The 21,070-nt window shown below is 41.8% G+C and overlaps 1 protein-coding gene across 4 annotated transcripts; it reads right to left on the bottom strand.

The window, feature by feature from the left end:
* Positions 1 to 1,345: 1,345 nt before the first annotated feature.
* LOC108934828 (aldehyde dehydrogenase, mitochondrial-like) lies at positions 1,346 to 17,254 on the bottom strand. Of its 4 annotated transcripts, none has more exons than XM_018752969.1 (13): positions 17,015 to 17,254; positions 16,123 to 16,227; positions 15,538 to 15,678; positions 13,902 to 13,981; positions 13,333 to 13,444; positions 12,903 to 13,031; positions 12,390 to 12,503; positions 11,377 to 11,479; positions 11,039 to 11,223; positions 10,779 to 10,943; positions 10,430 to 10,587; positions 9,081 to 9,195; positions 1,346 to 1,378 (listed from the first exon to the last, which is right to left on the bottom strand). In XM_018752969.1, exons 1-13 carry the CDS (start codon positions 17,153 to 17,155, stop codon positions 1,352 to 1,354), a joined length of 1,575 nt encoding a protein of 524 aa, XP_018608485.1. In that variant the 5' UTR covers positions 17,156 to 17,254; the 3' UTR covers positions 1,346 to 1,351. The 4 variants fall into 4 exon arrangements, with proteins under 4 accessions (XP_018608485.1, XP_018608487.1, XP_018608486.1 ...); XM_018752968.2 differs by lacking the exon at positions 1,346 to 1,378 and adding an exon at positions 7,786 to 8,928; XM_018752971.1 differs by lacking the exon at positions 10,430 to 10,587.
* Between the last annotated feature and the right edge of the window lie 3,816 nt (positions 17,255 to 21,070).

The raw sequence follows: 21,070 nt of genomic DNA, 5'->3' as shown, positions 1-21,070 counted from the left end.
GTCCTCGGGCGGTGGAAGGAGTACTTTGAGGATCTCCTCAATCCCTCCGACACGCCTTCCGTAGAGGAAGCTGAGGCTGGGGACTCGGAGGGGGACTCGTCCATTACCCTGGCTGAAGTTGCTGAGGTAGTCAAAAAACTCCTCGGTGGCAAGGTTCCGGGGGTGGATGAGATCCGCCACGAGTTTCTCAAGTCTCTGGATGTTGTGGGGCTGTCTTGGCTGACACGCCTCTGCAGCATCGCGTGGAGTTCGGGGACGGTGCCTCTGGACTGGCAGACCGGGGTGGTGGTCCCTCTTTTTAAGAAGGGGGACCGGAGATTGTGTTCCAACTATAGGGGGATCACACTCCTTAGCCTCCCTGGGAAAGTCTATGCCGGGGTACTGGAGAGGAGAATCCGACCGATAGTCGAACCTAGGATCCAGGAGGAGCAATGCGGTTTTCGCCCTGGCCGTGGAACACTGGACCAGCTCTATACCCTCACTAGAGTGTTGGAGGGTTCATGGGAGTTTGCCCAACCAGTCCATATGTGTTTTGTGGACCTGGAGAAGGCATTCGACTGTGTCCCTCGTGGCATCCTGTGGGGGGTACTTCGGGATTATGGGGTTCAGGGCTTGCTGCTATGGGCTGTTCGTTCACTGTATGACCGGAGCAGGAGCTTGGTTCGCATTGCCGGCAGTAAGTCAGACCTGTTCCCGGTGCATGTTGGACTCTCAGGATGTGATGCGATATCATATCCCAACAATGCTCTGGTCTCTCACAACTCCCATTCCAGGGAGTCTAGGGTAGTGATGTTATATTTGATAACGAAGCTCCGGAGTGTCTTTCGAGTGTCTGCTGAAGCCTGGAGCTTGTATTGTTTTGCAGAACATCACAACAAAAGCTTTCTGTGGAATCACATGAATGTTTTGTCTTGTTATTATTTGTGGATATAAGTGCTCCAAACATGAAACTACTTTGTAGGTTCATTGGTTAACGAATAGTTCTGAGGTGCGGTTTCCTGAGTAGAGGTACTGTTGAAACTTCTATTTCTGAACAAAAATCTGTAAAAATTCCTCTCCCTTCTTTTCCCACACTCACTGTCTAATTGCAGTTGTATTCCAAGTCCCCAGTCATATAAGAACTTTGCCTACCTGAACTCCACACAAATCTTTCTCTATTTAAATCATGAACAGTAAAAAATGTCAAAGATGTATTACTTACCGGGAGGGTGCGGTGGCGCAGCGGGCTTGACGGGTCCTGCTCTCCGGTGGGTCTAGGGTTCGAGTCCCGCTTGGGGTGCCTCGCGACAGACTGGTGTCCTGTCCTGGGTGTGTCCCCTCCCCCTTCAGCCTTGTGCCCTGTGTTGCTGGGTTAGGCTCTGGTTCGCCTCGACCCTGCCTGGGACGAGTCGTTTCAGGCAATGTGTGTATGTATTATTTACCAATTTCATAATAATACATTAATGCATATGACATCTATATCCATCTAGAGAGATGCATTCATCGATCTCTTAACACAGGGTATAATGTACAATACATAATGGAATAATTACAACAGTAAAATTAACCTAGTGAGAATGAGTATGTTCCAGTGTGATATCACAAGAGTCCTTATCAATTGCTGCAGTAAATTACCACAGGTTAGTAATGTTTGCACTATATCAGCAATTCACGAGCAATTGATTTGGCTGATTATAAATAACTTTTTCCAGTAGATGTTACTAGCGAACACAGTGTTGAATTCTACTTTGAGTAATGAACCTTTGGGCAAATCAATGGGCTGGAAAGCTTCAGTGCTTCAGAAAGTATCATTTTACCATCACCAGCCGAGGGTTTCGGTCTATCGTATGGGGCACAAAGCAGTCACATGCCCCTTCCCCTGCATTACAGATACGATGGCACACCCAACTCTGCAAGCATCTCCTGCTTTACACACCATGTGTGTGTCATCCAAGTCAGTCTCATGGACTACTACAGGTCTTAGTTCAAATTATACTTCATGTCATCTTCATTAGAGCAGCTGGGATTCTCTTCTGATGTTACTGATACTACTTTTCAACCTCTTTTGATATGTATAGTTATAATGGTATTTATAAAATACTAACATTATTAGCTCTGTGTTCACTATACACATGGGTGATTCCTGACAACTCCTCTTCTTGGTTATTAGATCAGAGTAGTAATTCACCAGAGTAACAACAAAGTAAATGTGGAATACACTCATAGTGACATATAAGAAATTAAAAGAGCATGAATTTAACTATGTACAGAAGCAATCATGTTTACAGCAAGGCAACATGGGAGAACATATTACACTGACATTATCCAGGCATAATGATCAATTGTCAAGTCTGCTTCCCCCAATGTCACAAGTGAAACAGGAGACTCAAATTTTATTAATTCATCAGCTGCTGCTTTTCTCCAAAGTGATTACAACGTAACTAAATTATTTACCCATTTACACTGCATGGTAATTTTTACTGGAGCAATTCAAGATAAGCACCTTAGTCAAGGGTACTACAGCAGGTGATGAGTTTCAATCCTGGGTCATTTCAGTCCCTATGAAAATAAACTGAACAACAAACCAAAATATAAAAATAAATTTAATTGAATTGAAAATAAAGATAAGAATACATAAATCACTGTGATCTGCTGGGTTCTTTCAGGGAGCATGGCTGAAGACAGTCTCAAGGTGTGGGCAAAACTTCTGCTTTATTTCTCATATTTACAGAAACGATAATTGGTGAGGGATAACTGTGAAAGACACTAAGAAGGTCTACACCCTGACGGGCCTATTGCATTTTTTCTGGAGAAGGTACAAATAAAGGGTTAAGAGGACACTGACCCTTGTCCCTTTATATCGCTGTTACCTTGTGCACGAAGTTATGTGAGTGACTGTCATATAAACAGTTAACATTGATAGCATTATACTAATGTATTTTTTACTAATGTATTATTCATGTAGCAGACACTTTTCTTTAAAGCAACGTACATCTCAGAGAAATACAATTTGTGCATTACATTAGGAGAAAGACAGTTTCACACATGTGATTCTTAAGTTACTTTCCACTATATGCGCCACTGTTCATCGTACAAGTACGTGCATAAAACTCGGCACGGATGATTCCTGATCACCTTCCTACAAGATTTTTTATTTCGTTTAAGGTACACAAACATTTACCTTCAATACAGGAGTAGCGGCTGTGTAAAGGTTTAGCTGGGCATAATTATAAAGTTATTGTGTATGAGCATTTACACCTTATATGAGCTTAAGAGATCATGGGCAACGTGAGTCTGAAGAGGTGAGTTTTCAGACCCTTCTTAAATGTGGACAGTTTCAGCAGTTCTGAGTGAGACACAACGGAGCCAGAACCAAGAACCTCTGTGCGTGGGACCACCAAGCAGGCAGAAGCAGATGAGCGCAGCGGTCTGGTTGGGGTGTAGCAGTTGATGAAGTCTTGTAAATAGCTAGGAGCAGTTGTGTGTGTGAGCGACATACCATAATACACAGGGAAAGATCTTCAAACCCTTGTGTCAAAATTAAGGGGGCTAGACACATACCAACCATGTCACCAGTACTCCATCCCTCCTAAAACCCTATATTCTACCCAGCCCACCTCAGAATATCTCCCTCCACCTACAAATCAGCCTACATCACGGACAGCTACTACCCTCCTCACCAGGAGCCACCGCAAGCACCTTCCTTCGTTGATATTTCTTTGAATTGTGCCCACGACACCTCCAGAAGGCTCAACAGCGAGATCTGGTGTCCCAGACCCATCCACCTCCATGCCTGCGGTGGCATCCCGGGAACATTATGTTAGCCACCAACAAACCAACCAACACACCACATCAGCACATGGGGGCGACAACAAGACTCACCATTTGATGTTCACATAAACGAGTACTCCCCACTCAAGTCTGCTTCCCCCAAACATTCTGCTGTCTCCTCATCCACAACCACTGATTGGATCTTTCCGCTACCTCTGAGAAGTTTTTAACCGCTGCTTTTAAGGACCAACCCCTAAAACCAAAATTCAACAGCAGCGACGTGGTTGATTTTGCAAGAAACCCTCATGCACCAACCTCCACTGGTCTAATAGCGCACTGCCAGTCTCGCTGCCTCACCTCAGCAACCAACTCAGTGTCCTTCAATTTCTTCCTCTCAAAGGCATCCTCCATTGGGTCTTCGAAAGGTACTGTTAACTCAATGAAGAACACTACCTGTCTGCCCTCAGAGTACAGTACAATATCAGGTCTCAATGTCGTGACTGCAATGCACTGCGGCATCTGCAGCTGTTTTTCCACGTCCGCTACCAACTTCCAATCTCACATTTTGCCCCACTTAGAACCCATACCGCTACGCCCACACGCGTGACATGCGATGCTCTCCCTCTCCTGCACAAAAGAAATTACCTTATTTCTCCTGCAACGCAGGAGAGTTGACCTCAGTCCATTTTTCCTCGAACAAGCATGCCAAGGATTTTAACACTTCATTGTGCCTTCATGTATATCTTCCCTGAGATAAACTAACCTTGCATGCAGACAGAATATGTCTCAAAGAGGCTATACTACCACATAAGCTACAAGTCGGCTCTGTACCTACCCAGCGACTAAGATTCTGTGGAGTAGGAAGAACATCGTAGGTGGCTCCAATGATAAACTTAATACGACCTGGGTCCATCGCCCACAGATTTGCTAGCCGATCTTCCGTTTCTCCACACGCTCCCAAGCCAAACATCACCCCTGCACTCCATGTGACATTGCAGTTGCCCGCCTCGTCTCTTCTTCGCGGATAAAACCAATCGCCATCTTCCTCCTCTCCGGCAACTTAACGTTGCTCCACAACTTTATCGGATCGATGGCTACCTACCTACTTGCACCTGATCAACCATATCCCTATGCTCAAGCGCTCTCTGAGCTTGCGCGACGGCTTCCCGTGGATTCCACTTACGTTCTGTTTTTAATCTTACAGGAACCGATCTCACCACTGGGTCCCTTGTGCCTGACAATGTCGATTTCAAGCCAACCTTGGCACAAAATTCTTCTACTACACTAGTTAGTGGCAACTCCAAGACCCCCTTTCCATACAAAGCCACACTACTCAAACAATGAGGAACCCCCAACTATCTCCTTATAGCTTTGCTCATAACACCTTCCAACCTTTCCACCTCTGATACAGAAACCTCATACACAGTTAGCAGCCACCTAATACGAGACAATATACCAAACTGCAAGCACCAAACCTTCAGTTTCCCAGGTAAAAAGATTTATCAATCTTATTAATTGCCCGCGATACATCCTCTCTTAGACCTTTTACCTGTTCTCTGTCGCTTAATGAACAATCATACCATCTGCCCAAGCTCTTAACTGGCTTTTCAGCCACTGATGGTATCCTTTGCCCATCAATCTGAATATTTGCCTGCAATAACTTGCCTTTAACTATTGACAAACTCCTACACTTGCTAGGTTGAACTTTCAATCTGGCCAACTTTAGATTTTTGTTTAGCTTTGTTAGTAAGTGACAAGTACACGGGAAAGTAGTAGTGAGCATGGTCATATCAACAATATATGTCCGGTTGGTGAAAGGCAGTTACCATCCTTCAGCCTCATTCCCCCAACCACGCATTTCGAAGATCTCATTATCACCTCCATAGCCATGGTAAAAGCCAAAGGTGAGATTGTGCATCTGGCCATTATGCCAATCCCCAACCGCTGCGAAGATGTGATGCATTGTTTGGTGCAAAAATAAAACTGAATGTCTTCAAAATACACCTTAACCAGTCTCGTAATGCACTCTTGAGACTTGAAAAAAATCAAATGCCTTCCACAACAAAGCATGTGGTACTGAACCAAAGGCATTCGCCAAGTCCAAAAAAATCATGTGGAGGTCTTTACCTTCCATATTGGCCTCCTTGATCTGATGCCAGACCATACTGCAATGTTCTAGACAACCTGAAAATCCTGCAATTCCTGTTTTCTGCACAGATGTGTCAAACTGTTTGCTAACAAACATGCAGACAACCTCTGCATCACTACACTAAAAAATATCTTTCCTTCAACATTAAGAAGGCAAATTGGCCTGAACTGCCTGATCTCTGCAGCATCTTTCTCTTTGGGTATGAATACCCCTCCTGCTCTTCGCCACTCCTTCGGAATAATACCTTTTTTCCATACAACCACCAGGGCATCTGGGGCACCTCTGTAAACCTGATAATGAACCCCATTGGGTCCTGGTTCAGATGCTGCCCTTGCACGCCGCACTGCCTCTTGTACCTCTTTCAACCTTGGAAGACACATCCATTTGCACCACAATCTCCCCTAAAGGAGGAATATCTGCAGGCACTTCAAAAACCCTCCCTCTTTCACCATTGGTGTGCATGTCCTGCAGATAACTTTCCAATTCTCGCCTTTGAACATTTAAACAACCGGTCTTCTCCTGCTCAAGCAACGACTTCACAAATTTAAATGGGTCCTTAAAAAACGCCACTCTAGCCTGCTCTTTCTCCTTCCTTCTCAACCTAAGCTTCTCTGCTCTCCTCAGCACTAATAGTCTACGTTTCAATTCTTCCTGCAAAATACTAATACCCCTCCTCCCTTCCTCATCTGCATGTTTCCCAAGTCTTTTTAACTGTCTTCTTTCCCGAATCAACCTCTCAATTTCTATCTGCCGTCTTGACCTCGGCATAAACTGCATACCCTTATACTTCTTCAGAAACACCCAAAATCTCTTCATTCCATAATCATATATAATCTCCCCTAACTGATTAATCTTACGCTCAGCTGTACCATCTAAAATCCCCGTTAAGTCATCATTAATGAAAGTCCACTCCTTGCAGTCAGCAGCGCCTGGCCATCTTACTTTAGGTTTTTGTTCAACAAACCTTTCCTTCCTTACGTATCTTGATATCGACGGCCCCACATCCCTCCCACAATCGATGCTGCCTTGTGCATCCGTGTTTGGTCTCGTCTCCTCTAAGACAGAGGTATTGATGTCCTGTGGACTTTGGTGTGCAACCTGCCACTGGACTTCACCCGACTTATTTGGGCCACTTCGTAGGCCGTGGTGATCAACACGAGGCCCTTGCCCTCGTTCCCCCAAACATTTCTTCTTGCCTTGATGTATTCTTAGGCCTCTCACTGAAGTCACCTTCCTCCAACCATAAATACACACCTGCAGCACCGAGAGAGTGTGTTTCACTGATGTATGGATGAGTAAGTAGTGTATCTAGCAGTGTAAGTCACCTTGGCGAATAAGGTGTGTGGGCTGGTAACACTACGCAGTATCTATTGTAATTAGACTGGAATTTAGCATCTTCCGGCGTAGACTGCGTTGTCATAGAAACTAATCTCAGCGTTTCGTTTCCTATGTTGGAAACATCTTCACAGATCATCAATGTAGTCTCTTAGGTTGATTGAGGAGTTTGGATATTTATAGTGGTTGGTGGGCGGGGCTGTAGTCAGCAGGGGGTGTGATTGGATCGTGTATCTGGTGGAGGGCGGGGTCATAGGTAGTAAGGGGTCCTATTGTCAGCATGTAGACTCCTTTGAGAGGCTGTACCAGCCGAGGTTTGTTCATCTATTGGCTGTTCAGCTTTGGGTTGGTTTGAATGGTCCATGGTTTATCTGATGGAGATAGATGAGATTAGTGGAGTTCATGTTCGTGTTGTTTCTTGGTTTCAAGTTGACTACATATACACGATCCAATCGCACGAAACGCTGGGATTAGTTTCTATGACAACGCGGTCTACTCCAGAAGATGCTAAATTCCAGTCTAATGACAACGGCCGCGGAAGCCTCTGTGACTTGATATCTATTGTAAGTCGCTTCGGAGAAGAGCATCTGCTGAGTAAATAAATGTAATAAATGTAACTATTCCATTATGAAGGCCACAAACATTATAAATTCTACTGATGCATTTGTAGGCAATAACCAGGGTCTTAAATTTCAACAGGCTTTAATCTTGCACCAAATGAAAAACTAACCTCAAACACTCATTTCTAATGCTACAAGGCCTTGTCATGCACAAAATACCTTTTATTCAGGTTTAGTTTTACATGACCGTTTTAATGTTGGAATTATTTTTTTCTGCAAGTAATAATGTTAATCCAGTGCTCTTGGGAATTTGCCTGACAGCTAAATAAAATGTGTTACCCTGTTCTGCAGGAAATTAGCCTGAAATACTTCTCAGAAACATTATAGTCCACAGTGCTGTGACACTAACTGGAATTTTTGTTTTGCCAGTGAAGTAGTAAATGCTGTCAGGTTTTTGTGATCTCTAGTTTGAAATTGACAAAAGGCAGCAACATGATTAAATTTTCTATTTCACTGAATTTTTCACAGGTTTTGTTTGAAATGGCATATGATTACTGACCAACTAGCGTAATTTAACTCTCCATTTTAAAAGACTACCATAAAATTTATGGTAGAAAGTGCCTGATACATTAAGCAAATTAGAAAGCCAATTGTTTAATTGCAAATATTGATTATCAGAGAATACAGAAGAAATAACTCAATGATCCACAACAGACTTGTAACAAGTTAAAGATTAATATGAGTGCAATTTTGAAAGTCCTTCAAAATCCTGTGGCAAAAGGCATAGTAGTACAAGTGCTTTCGCAACAAAATTAGTTGGCCACAACTTAAATCTACTTAACATTCACGGTGACTGTAACATGCGTGTAAAGATGCTTTGATTGCAATCTTAATATAGTTTTACTCCTTATAACTGAAAAGATGCATATACAATTTAGTAACATTTCCCAAAAGGACATGACGACCAACTTCTAATATCTCATTAAAGTAAAACAAACAAAACAGCATTTTAGAGCATTATATACTGCTGTTGCCAATTCATTTTCCATTCTGTGCCACCTTCCCTTTTTTGTTGGTTTCAGAAGCACCATTTATTTCTATTTAAGAATTCTTCTGTGGAACTTTGATTACAACCTGAAAGACAAAGTTTACTTTACACCATGGAACATATGATAGTGATTAATATATAATGCATTTGATGCTTTTAATGACTGTAGCCTTGTTCTTTTCAGTATTTTAACCTAATGAAATAGACAAATTCTTCTTAAAGCAGTGAAGCAACTCACTGTTTTCACTTCAGTGTAGTTGTCAAGGCCATACTGTCCCAACTCCCGTCCAATCCCAGAGGCCTTGTACCCACCAAATGGTGCCTGTGCCCCAAACACATTGTAGCAGTTGATCCTGAAACAAGTAAAAAATTTAACTCCTTTAGACTACAAATGCACTTTCATAAGGTCTTTCTTTCATCTGTATTCATGTACTTTACCTTGGCCATTACATAATCTTCCATTTCTTCTTCTTAAGCCATTCTTTAGCGGATATGCTTTATCGGTACTTTTTGGTAATTGTCTTATTGCATGGTCCAATTAAACAATCCAGCTTTTCTTGTCAGACCATCTCCTCAGGTATTCTCTGGTGCAATGTGGAATTCATGGTTTATTACAGAATCATGATGGTAATCATTTCAATATCAAATCAATCAATAGAATCAAGCTGGTAAACTGGCCAGGCCTTGGGGCAGAAAAAGTAGCTCCAAACCATAATGCTTTCAGCACCATGCTTTACAGTCGGTATGAGCTGCTTTTGGTCGATTTTTGGTTTTAATATCTGGCTCTGTGGCCAAACAGCTCTGCCTTTACATCCAGCTCTTAGGCTGAATTTGGCGGGACAACATGGCCTGGATAGGTTACAAGGGGTTTGTTTTTGCCCATTTTTTGATAATCTTTTGGACAATGGAGTGATTGACTACAGACTGAATGGAAATGGCTTTAAAACCCTTCCCACACTCACAGGCATCAACAACCTTTCTTCTGAGGGACTCACGGAGCTCTTTTGATCTTGGCATGATGTAGCTACACACCTCAATTTCCAAGATCAAACCAGACCGCTGATGTTTATATAAGGCAGTGCCCTCCAAGCTACTCTCTCATGATGTTCTAACAATGTGCACTTGTTTTAGCGCACCTAAATCCAATTTCGGGGATCTGATCCAATGATAAAAGTAGGGGTGCACTAACTTCTTGCAAAAGAAAACCACATTTCTGCTGATTTAGATGAAAATTGTGTTTTATACCTAATTTTAATTTCATTTTTAAAAGGTAGAACACCTTTATCAGTATTATGAAAATGATGATTAAATATCCTTTTATACAAAAAATGATTTAAACTGTAACAGACACTTTCACACTTCTGTAATTGTACTGTATTTTCAAATGCTATTTATTTTAATTGATATAATAAAAATTTTTCAGTTTGACTCAGCAGGTATTAACTGTTCTCCTGATAATACAACAATACAGTATACCTAGGGGCTGTTTTATCATTTTGTGTGTTCACTTAAAAAGGGCTGACTATTGCCTAGAACTGACAAATAAGATACATGATAGAAAGTATGTTCTCTGACATTTACTCCTACCATATGGTGCCAGTGCGTAACCCAGCAGAGATATAATTGGCCTTGTCAATATCCTTGGTGAAAACAGCAGCTGCCAGCCCATATTTAGTGTTATTGGCTCTCTCTACCACCTCCTCCAAGGTCCTGAACTTCAAGATCTGCATCACTGGGCCAAAGATCTGACCACAGGAAATAGAGGGCAGTGCAGAAATTCACTGTTAACAGCAGAATACCCTAGAATGATCTCCAAAGAGTAAAAAGACAATTAGCAGAGGTAAGCAAAGAGGTACAAAGAAACGAGAATTAAACTGGAGATGCGATTGGAAACTGGAAATAAACTTGAGACCATCTGATGGATTTGTTTCTCTACCTCCTCTCTGGCAATGGTCATGTTGTCTTTCACATCACCAAAGACAGTGGGCTGGATGAAGTATCCACGTTCAGCTGCAACACTTCCCCCACACAACAGCTTGGCCCCCTCCTTCTTACCAGAGCTAATATAGCCTAGGATTTTCTTGAACTGCTCCTCATTCACCTGGGAGAATAACACAGTCAAAATGAGTTAAGACTTTGGCAGGCCCAAGGTTGGAACTCGATGTGTATTTGCAAGAACTGGGGATCAGCCCTTACCTGGGGACCCTGTTCAGTGTTAAAGCTGAAGGGGTCTCCCACCACTCTCCTCTTGGCTCTCTCCACACTGTGCTCCACAAACTCGTTGTAAATACTTTCCTGGACATAGGTGCGGGAGCCTGCACAGCAGCATTGTCCCTGGTTGAAGAAGACGGCAAAGTGGGCCTGCTCCACTGCCACCTCAACTACGAAAAAAAAAAAAGTGTCATACTACTACTTACAGTTTACCTTCGCTGTGAAGGTAAATAGTAGTATGTCAGAGCCTGATGCCACCTGATTTTATAATTAAGCAGCAGCTTATTTGGTTGCCTGTGCACACAGACTGCTGGGCAACTCACTATCAGCATCAGACATTATGATGTTGGGGCTCTTGCCACCCAGCTCCAGGGTCACCTTTTTCAAGTTGCTGGTGCCGGATGCCTGCTGGATCAGATGGCCCACCTTCGGAAGCAACCATGAAAACTGCAACTGTTAAAGTGGTCCCAATTGGTCTGGAACAGTATAATGCTACGTCCATGTGAGGATAAAAGAAGAATCTGTATTTGGTACTGGTAACAGCAATATACTAGCATACTTAGGGTGTACCCTAAGTAGCTTGTGCTCTGTGCTTCCTGGAGAGGCCAGAAACCACAATATGAATATTTGGGGTGAGTATCTTATGACTGTATTAATGCATTAGACTTTCACTACATACCATTTATGAGAAGTGTTTAAAAATGTGTGAAGTTAAGATTGCTACAAATTCCCAGGAGGGAACTTGCAATGATACCTTTTGGTTACTGCTGAGTTTCTACATTAAATATCTGAATAAACTGAAGCATTTGCATATGGCACTGGAGAAAAGTTCCTGTTAAACACCTGAATGGCAATATTTTTGTCTACAATGTGGAGTTGCTTAAATGTGGTGTCTGTATTTGACCAAAGAACCTTCATGAGCATCTGCTGCACTATGACCTTCCTGCATTACTCCACAGGAAATAGCACTATATTTTTTAACTTTTCATAGCTTAATGCTATTAACTACACATTTCTAGCTATAGACCAAAATAGTTAAATATGCCAAATTAAAGACATAACAGGTAAAACTGAAGGTTACACTCGCCTGGTTTATACATTACATTGACTGGTTTTCTGTACATTTCCAGGAAAATTTGAGGTCTACTAATTCATTCATTCGACACTGGACATAGACATGATGCTTTCTAGTAAATCAGTATGTATTGTCAATATTTTAATGAAGCACAATTACCTACTAATTTTTTATAATTTAAAAATTAAATTTTACAGATTTTTTAAATACAGGTTCACACTGAAGCAGGAATGAGTGAAAAGCGGGGTGTGCCATTCTGACCTCTGTGGAGCCCGTGAAGGCCACCTTATCCACATCCATGTGAGAGGCAATGGCTGCACCTGCTATGGGACCCAATCCAGGGATGATGTTCACAACTCCAGGCGGGAAACCCACCTAAAGGAAAACGTTATAGGAGATAGCAGAAGGCAACACGTACTGAAGTTTCTAGACCTGTTGCCTTCCACTTAAAGGAGCAGATTTCAAATTCCACTGTGTCGTAGCCTTGAACAAGGTACTGACCCTGAATCACTCTAAAAAAATTTATACAGGAAAACTTTAAGTAGCTTAGTGTCCCAACATTAAAAAAAAAAAACACTATTTCCATAATTATCTGCAAATTAAAAGTAAATTAATAAAATAGCATTACAACATGAAACAGGAAGCAAAAAGCAGCTTTTGGATATGGGTAGTGACCTACCAAGGGATTACCGACCAGGGGTCAGTGTACACACTCAGTGGTTTTCTCAAGCATGGATCCCTCCACTGACTTCCCGAAATGGTTACACCACTCACCTCCTTAATGAGGTGGGCCACGTACAGGGCGCTGAGAGGTGTCTGCTCTGCCACCTTCATCACCACTGTGTTCCCTGTGGCCAGTGCTGGACCCAGCTTCCATGCTTGCATTAGCAAGGGGAAATTCCACTGGGAGAGAGAGGATGGAGCTTAAACGGAGCTCTCCAGCATTCAGCAGAAAGGTAATGGGAATTCACACCACAGCCATGCTGAGTCTGACCTCAACAAGCAGAGCTTACTTTAAGTTTCCATGTGATCCAACCACAACACACACACACACACACACACACACACACACACACACACACACACAGAGAAGGTGCAACAAGTGCTATAAATACTCAGGAATGTGTTAGTTCTAGGGGACTGGCTGGCCACTGGCTGCTAGCCTATGATGGATGAGGTTTGTGTGTGTTCTTAGCCCACTCACTGGGATGATCTGGCCGCAAACCCCAATGGGCTCATGTCGGGTATAGCAGAAGTAGTCTCCATCAACAGGGATGGTCTTTCCCTCCCACTTGTCTGCCCAGCCAGCATAGTACCTGCACCATTATTCATTCACAAGCAGTTTAGCTGATGCCATCATCCAGTATTACTTTTATTAAATCTCTTGTGATAGTAACTATGGTGTGCAGGGAAGATAGTAAACTTGTTGCATTGTGTGTGATGCAAATAAACTTGTTCTTTCACTTGGCTTTGAAGTAACATGCTGTTTTTGTGATTTTCATCTAACATAAATAATATCAGAATTCCTGATTGAGATGGCAGACAATTCTTCACTAAAAATGCTGACAGCTGACTGCAGCCAAAACAGTTGTTACTGACACTACCCTGGAATTTGTTGTCAAAGCACTAAACCAGCTTCTGTTGTGCAAGCAAGATTCATATAATGCATTAGAGTTGCTTTAAAAAATACTTACAAAGCTAGGTCTCCTACCAATGCTGAGTGGAACATTGCAGTTCCAGTTCACGGTCACAGACCTCAGAAAACAAACTCACCGCAGACATTTAACCACCATGGGGACATCCACAGTATAGGCCACTGCATATGGCTTGCCGTTGTCCAGTGTCTCCAGCTCCTGGAGATGAGAGATAAGGTCTTGGTTGCACAGTGTTTTGTGGGTACCTTCTACAGAACTGTTGAATCAACAAGGTTTGATCCAGTTGTTTCCCCATTAGTGCAATTATTTTTCCTTGCTGTTTGTTATCATACAGTCCAAACTGTGATTTCAGTAGATTTATTCACACATCACCACAGTTAAATCACTATACATCCAATAAAAGCACTTGTGCTAGTTTCTATGGCCAAGGAAAGAGAAATAACACATTTTAAATATAAAGAATATTTACATTAACATTAGCATGCTCCACTCTGAAGTTTATGCAATGTCAAGGTTAAGACAGCTTACAGTTTGTCTAGTTCCTGCATCCAAAGGCACACATTTCAGCCACTACATAAAAACACTGGATCTAAAGCCGTGACTTCTGATGAAAAGGTAAAGCATACAGCAACATGTCCGTGATATTACAGGCAGCACAGGAAGTAGCACTGCTGTCTCACAGTGCCTGGGTGGTTTGAGAGGACGTGGATTCAATCCTTGCTCAGTCTGTGTGGAGTTTGCATGTTCTCCCTGTGTCTGCGTGGGTTTCCTCCCACAGTCCAAAGACATGCTGTTCAGGTTCACCCACAGTGTGTGAGTGACAGATAGAGTGTGTTGCACTGATGTATGGATGAGTGACCCATTGTATGTAGTGTATCTAGCAGTATAAGACACCTTAGTGAATAAGGTGTGTGTGCTGATAACACTACATAGCGTTCGTTGGAAGTCGCTTTGGAGAAAAGCATCTGCTAAATAAATGTAAATGATATTAAACAGCTGCAATATTGTTAAAATCTACAAATCAACCATTTAAGCCCAAAAAAACATGAAACAAACCCTCATCTGCATTCTGTATACACTACACTAATATGGGACATTATTTAGATTTCAACTGGTGAAGGAAGAGCCTGCAGCACTTATGCTATCCGTTTGTAGTAGGCACTGATACCCTCATCCACAGCAGGATGGCTGGGCAAGCACTAATCCTAGGACTACTAAGTCGCTGATCTTGGTAGGTGTTGTAGATTGTCAATGACTTAGTACCACAGCGCGCAGCCCCAGCTCCAGTGACAGTAGTCCAAACTGAATCCGTCTCACTCATTTGCTCTTTCTCTTCATTCATATGCACGTACACACACAAGGACATGAAATATACAAAGAAATGCAAATAAACAGATGCATGGTCACTGAAAGGCCAGATACACCTGCAACTCCAGCTGTCCTCAGCCTATGTACAGTCTGGATGCACGCAAGTTTTACCTCTGATTCTTAAACTTGACCTTGAATTCTGTGAAAAGACTGATATGTTTTCCACTCTCTTCAGTCATCTTAGCCAGATGAGTATCAAGAGCAGTTCCTTATAACATCAAATTAGTAGAGAATAAAACAAGGGAAATCATGCTACATTAAAGAAATATATGATAGGAAAAAAAGAATATAGTAAGACACAGAAAGGCTGCAAGGTGCATGCGTGTCACTACAAGAACACCAAATCAAGGCAACACAGTCAAGCTGAACAGGTGGAGATCACTTACAGCGAGGTATGCCGCATCCCTCTCGATACGGTCTGCCAAATGGCTAAGCAGCAACCCTCGGTCAGAGGCGTCCATGCGGCGCCATGGAGACCCCAGCTGGAAGGCATCCTTGGCAGCCTTAACTGCCTTATCAACATCTGCCTGTAAAGGAGCAATCAAAATGCACGGTTTAAGTATGGTCATAATATCCAACTGACACACTACAGACAGTAAAAACAAAGACAAGCAAATACTTCAGTTTTGTGAAACTGGATCCAAATTCAAGTTATGGAAAATTCTTTTAAATACATCTTTACTACAATATTGCAAGAAAAACACAGTTCAGAATGTTAATTTAGTAAAGTAAATGCATCTGGTCAACATGTGAGGAAACACTGTTCTGAATGTAAAACTTCAGCAGATCCACACATATACTGTTCTGAGAAACTGAACGACAGAAACCTGTAAATCATTCAGACACCATCTGCAGTGCAGACGAATAACAGCTCCACTTAGGAACTCTATGGGCCCTCCAGTTTATAAAAACTAAATAGAGATATAAAACCTTGGTTTGGTGTAGTTTAAAAGCAAACCGCGAGTGTGCACCTTGTCCCCCTCAGCAACCTGACAGATGACCTCTCCGGTGGCAGGGTTGACGGTAGGGAATGTCTTCTTGTTCACAGCATCGTGCCATTCGTTGTTGATGAAGAGCTGGGAGAAGGAAGTGATGCTGCTGTTAGGTAGGTACGGGGCCATATACAGTTCAGCCCATCCACCAACAGCAACAGATACTTAATATCATTTTTCTTATCAACAGGCTGCAGGGCTGAACCAAACCAGTGAGCGTATCATTTTAACTGCCCACAGAAAAAGGGTTCAGGTAAATGAAGGTCAATAACAGAATCCTGGACTATCTCACAATAAGTCGGGCACGGCACCTGTGAGATCTGGTTTGCTGCGACATACAGAGTATAAGATTTTAACTTGAGGAAGAGACATGATTATGAAGGGCTTCTTGGGGGTTATGCAAGGGTCACGCCCGCGGGGGGGGGGTCGTCGCTTCTACTACTACTAGCTCGCGGTCACTTTGACCACTGCACGTGCATAATGCATATGATCTAGTACAGTAGACTAAGACTGTCTTCCTAAATTACGCGAGACCGCGAAGCCCTACGACTCGCAACACAAGTTTATGTCAGTTCCCAATTCGGAAGGACGGAAGTATTTGTGCTGTTCACTTGTTCCCTCGGGAAAATTTTCTGTACGCACTTCAAACTTTGTTTGAACAATTTTTACCGCACTCCGTTGGTTGCGTTGTTATTATTACGGCGTCAGAAGCAGTATCTCTCACGACATGATCAGATTGTCATTGTAAATTCCACTGCTCTACATTAACTTCAAACAGCAACCCTTAAATAAACAGGCGTAAAATGAAGCCCAGGGCTTAGTTTGACAGTCCTAGAATGTAGTCACCGCGGCCCAAGGGCGAACGCCGTACCTTATCGAACTGCACATCAGGCTGCCTGTTGGGTGTAGGAATGGCAGCAACCGAGTATCGGCACACAAGGACCCGTGCAATGGAAGGCCAGGTGCGGCCCAAGGTCCGAGGCAGGGTCCCGCTCAACATACGACGCCACATACTCTCTCAGCCAAGATACTGTTTAGGTCCACTACGATCGCAGCTCAACGCCTTACCAACAGATTATAGACCGCCCACTGCCAACTATTCGAGTTCCTCAATCCGGGTACTGGGGCCATGCGCGAACCGGAAACACGGGATGTCATGACAACGCACGAAGGCCAGGTGTTATCCCCCGTTCATATTTGCAAGTCATAACTGACTGTCCACACATTGGTAGAACAAATCCGTGAAATAGTTATATGATACGGCTGTTCATATCCCGACGAGTCACGAACCCAACACACCCGTCATATTTTTTCCAGTACAAACAAAGAGTAAAAACAATTTCTTTTATTTTCTTTATTTTCCATCAGGACACACAAAATCTCCAGTTCTTTTTACTACATATACTGAACTGATTTCATTATTATCTCCGTGGTAGTTGTGATCCTGGAAGCCAGATAGAGAGAGGCACAATTTGTATACACGGTTCACATTAAAAAAAAAGAACAAGACATTCAAACAAATATTTTGCCAGTCTAATTATCCAATGTCAACCTTTAAAAATTATTACAATGGTGAGTTAACAGAAACCATGTAGATTATTTTAATATTAAAAATGTATACTTTCCCTAATAAGGCTCATTGATTGATTTAAGTAATTTTACAAAATATAAAAAAATACATCTGTGCAAAATCCCCCTTTGAAGAGAAGAGGAGGACATTTTTAATTGAAAGATGGATGGAAAGAATAGAATGTGTTACTTGTAGGCTGGGTCATAAATTCCTACATGAGCATATACTGTATGCAAATGATATATAATTAAAAGTTTTTTAGCTACAGCTCCATAACATCACTATAACATCTTGGCCTCCAAATGCAATTTGGTATGTTTCCAGAGTGGCTGTTGAGCACCAAGACATCCCACCTCACCACATGGCTTATAATTTTAATTCAGTCTGCTTTTTTACAGTAGGAGGCCATGTGCAAACACTTTCAGAGAGCTGATCACATGCTCTAACAGTTTGCCACATAAGCACTAGCTTGGAAGCAAAAAGCTGCAGTTTAGCTGTAATCCACAACAATAAAAAGCCTGTCATGCCAATTCCTGGCTCACTGTCATACTTTCAAGAAAGTCATTCCGTGTCCATCCTTGAAAAAGGTTAAAAACAGTAGAACATGTGCTAGAATAACTGTGGCCTTCAAAACTGTTGTCTCACTCCATCTTCACCATAGTCATCTGGTGGATCCCATCTGGTCCATGTGCCAGTCATTCCAAAGGCCTGGATGAACAAACAGAAAAACCACTTCAGTTGTACTACTAGTCTCTTCTGCACCCTTGCCCTTGGTGCTAGATACATGAAAGGCTGGGTCAGTTATGGCCAGGGCCATGCTTGGGCACTCAGTTTTAACCATGGTGATGTCAGGAGCTGCTACCTGTTTTGAAAGAATGCTTGAACAACACATGAGTGGTTTCATATTGGCAGAGGGTGTATGTACACAGCTTTGAACACTATACACAATGCACCTGGGATGAGAGTCACGTTGCATTAAACATGACATTTATAACATTTCACAATGCAAGTCATCTTGAATCCCACCTCCAGCTGTAGTATTCCTGATCAAGGTACGTACCCTAAATTTCTCCAGTAAAATTACTCTTCTGTATAAATGGCTATATAATTGTATGTAGGTAAACATTGTGAGTCTCTTTGGAGAAAAGCATCAGCTAAATGAATAAATGTAAAAGTAAACTGCATGCTGTTGCACTCTAGAGATTAAGTAGTGCATTATTCAACAACTGAATCAAATCATTGCATCCCACAAAGGGTGGCTTTTCTTTAAAAAAAAATCTAAAATGTAGAAAGGTACCCTATATCCTAATGAAAAAGCTACACCAAAAAAAGAAAAACACTTCCAGAATACATTGCTGAGTACACTGTATGAACACCAAAGGGCATGGTAGTAAATGAACTGAATTTGTAAACCAAAAGGATGCAAATCACAGAAAGACAGCTTGCAAAAAATATGCTCTGTCACACTTCCATAGAAGTGACATCTTATCAAGAGTTTAAATGGCAGAATTCAAGCATTTGGATTTGTTAATGAAAACCAAGAAGTTACTAAAAAAAAGCATAATAAAATATTTCATTTAGAGATGGGTATTAACAAATTACATTTACTCCGGTAATATATTTAATGTGTAAATGCTCATGCACTATAACTTTTGCGCTTATTAAATGTATAGACCAGCAATTTTTTGCATTAATGCCTGTAAATATTAACTGCAAGTTAAATGACTGAAACAAGCTGCACAAAAATGTACAGGTGAAAAATAAATCCTTTTATTTAAATACAGAAAATACTATTGGTCTGAAGCATTTCAGTTTACTTATAATGAATAGCATGGCAATAACCCTTTTACTTATCGTACCTAGGGAGAAGAAAAGGGATACAACATACAACAAAGGGGTAAACTAGCTATATATCGTCTATTGAAGACAATTCTCACTGCTTAACAAACTTGGTGTCTTAAATTAATCATTGCTCTGCTAGATAACTGTCAAATTAGCTAGACTTACTGAGTAAGTCAAGTTGAGAGAATTTGAATAACCCTTTTACCTTTCTTTGGATTTTGAGGATCTGAACTGACTTGCCTTTAAATTTGTTATTTCATGCCTATTGTTACTGAACAGTGTGAAAATGACTTTCAGGCTGTGTGGTCAAATCCCAATCCTCCTACTACTGTATAGGCATTTATCCTAAATTTGTGTAGTTTAAGAACCCTGTTGTTTATATTGGTAAAAATTTGTAAATCACTTTGGAAGAAAGCGTCAGGTAAATGGCTAATCAATAATATAACAATCTGGAGCAGCAGATAGTGTAGTGGTTAGAGCCTTGCAGTTTGAATCTCCGCTCCTGCTGTAGTATACTTGATTGAGGTACTTACCCTAAATTGGTACATTAAAGTTTCTTTGCTGTATAAAAATGGGTACATCACTGTGGTAAGCAGTTTGTTATAAAAATGCAAAAGAAGTCAACTTGGACAAAGGAATCAGCTAAATAATAATAATACACACACACACACACACACACACACACACACACACACACACACAGAGCTGCTTGTCTCATACAGGATCACGGGGAACCGGAGCCAACCCGGTAACACAGGGCGTAAGGCCGGAGGGGGAGGGGACACACCCAGGACGGGACGCCAGTCCATCGCAAGGCACCCCAAGCGGGACTCGAACCCCAGACCCACCGGAGAGCAGGACAGTGGTCCAACCCACTGCGCCACCGCACCCCCTAATAATAATAATAATAATAATAATAATAATAATAATAATAATAATAATAATAATAATAATAATAATTAGCAGCACCTAGCAGACTCTGGGGTTTTATTTGTTTTGCTTTTAAAAGATTAATCTCACTTACAATATGTAGTTTTACTTGTACAGCAGATTTATTGAACAGATGAGCTCAGACTGCATATTGTAGATGTTAACATTGCCAGTTCATAATGTTAAAAAGTTTAATTCGAATCAAAGTAAATTTTGTAACTGTTAAATTTTTAAGCTGACACTTTTTAAAATTTTTAGCCAAATACATTTTTGGACAAGCACACTCCTGACTGAGTTATTATTTTTTGAAAGTAACAGTACTTTTACTTCAGTACTACGTTTGGGTACTCTACCCAACTCTGGTCATATGGGAGAGTGGACCTCATTCAACCAGCTTTACCTTGTTCCTCAGAGTGTCCATGACATGGTCAGCCTCCAGGATCAGCAGCCTTGCCTTTTCCATTTCAACGCAGGACTGGGTAATCTCTACCAGCATGGTCCCCTGCTCTGCAAGTGGCTTGCCAAAGGCCACAAAAGACTTAACCTGAGACTAAGGTAGATAGTAGTGGCAGAAATGCAAGCAGT

Source organism: Scleropages formosus, chromosome 1 (genome assembly GCF_900964775.1).
Source record: "Scleropages formosus chromosome 1, fSclFor1.1, whole genome shotgun sequence".
NCBI classification, from domain to species: Eukaryota; Metazoa; Chordata; class Actinopteri; order Osteoglossiformes; family Osteoglossidae; genus Scleropages; species Scleropages formosus.
This window is presented reverse-complemented; position numbering and strand designations above follow the sequence as displayed.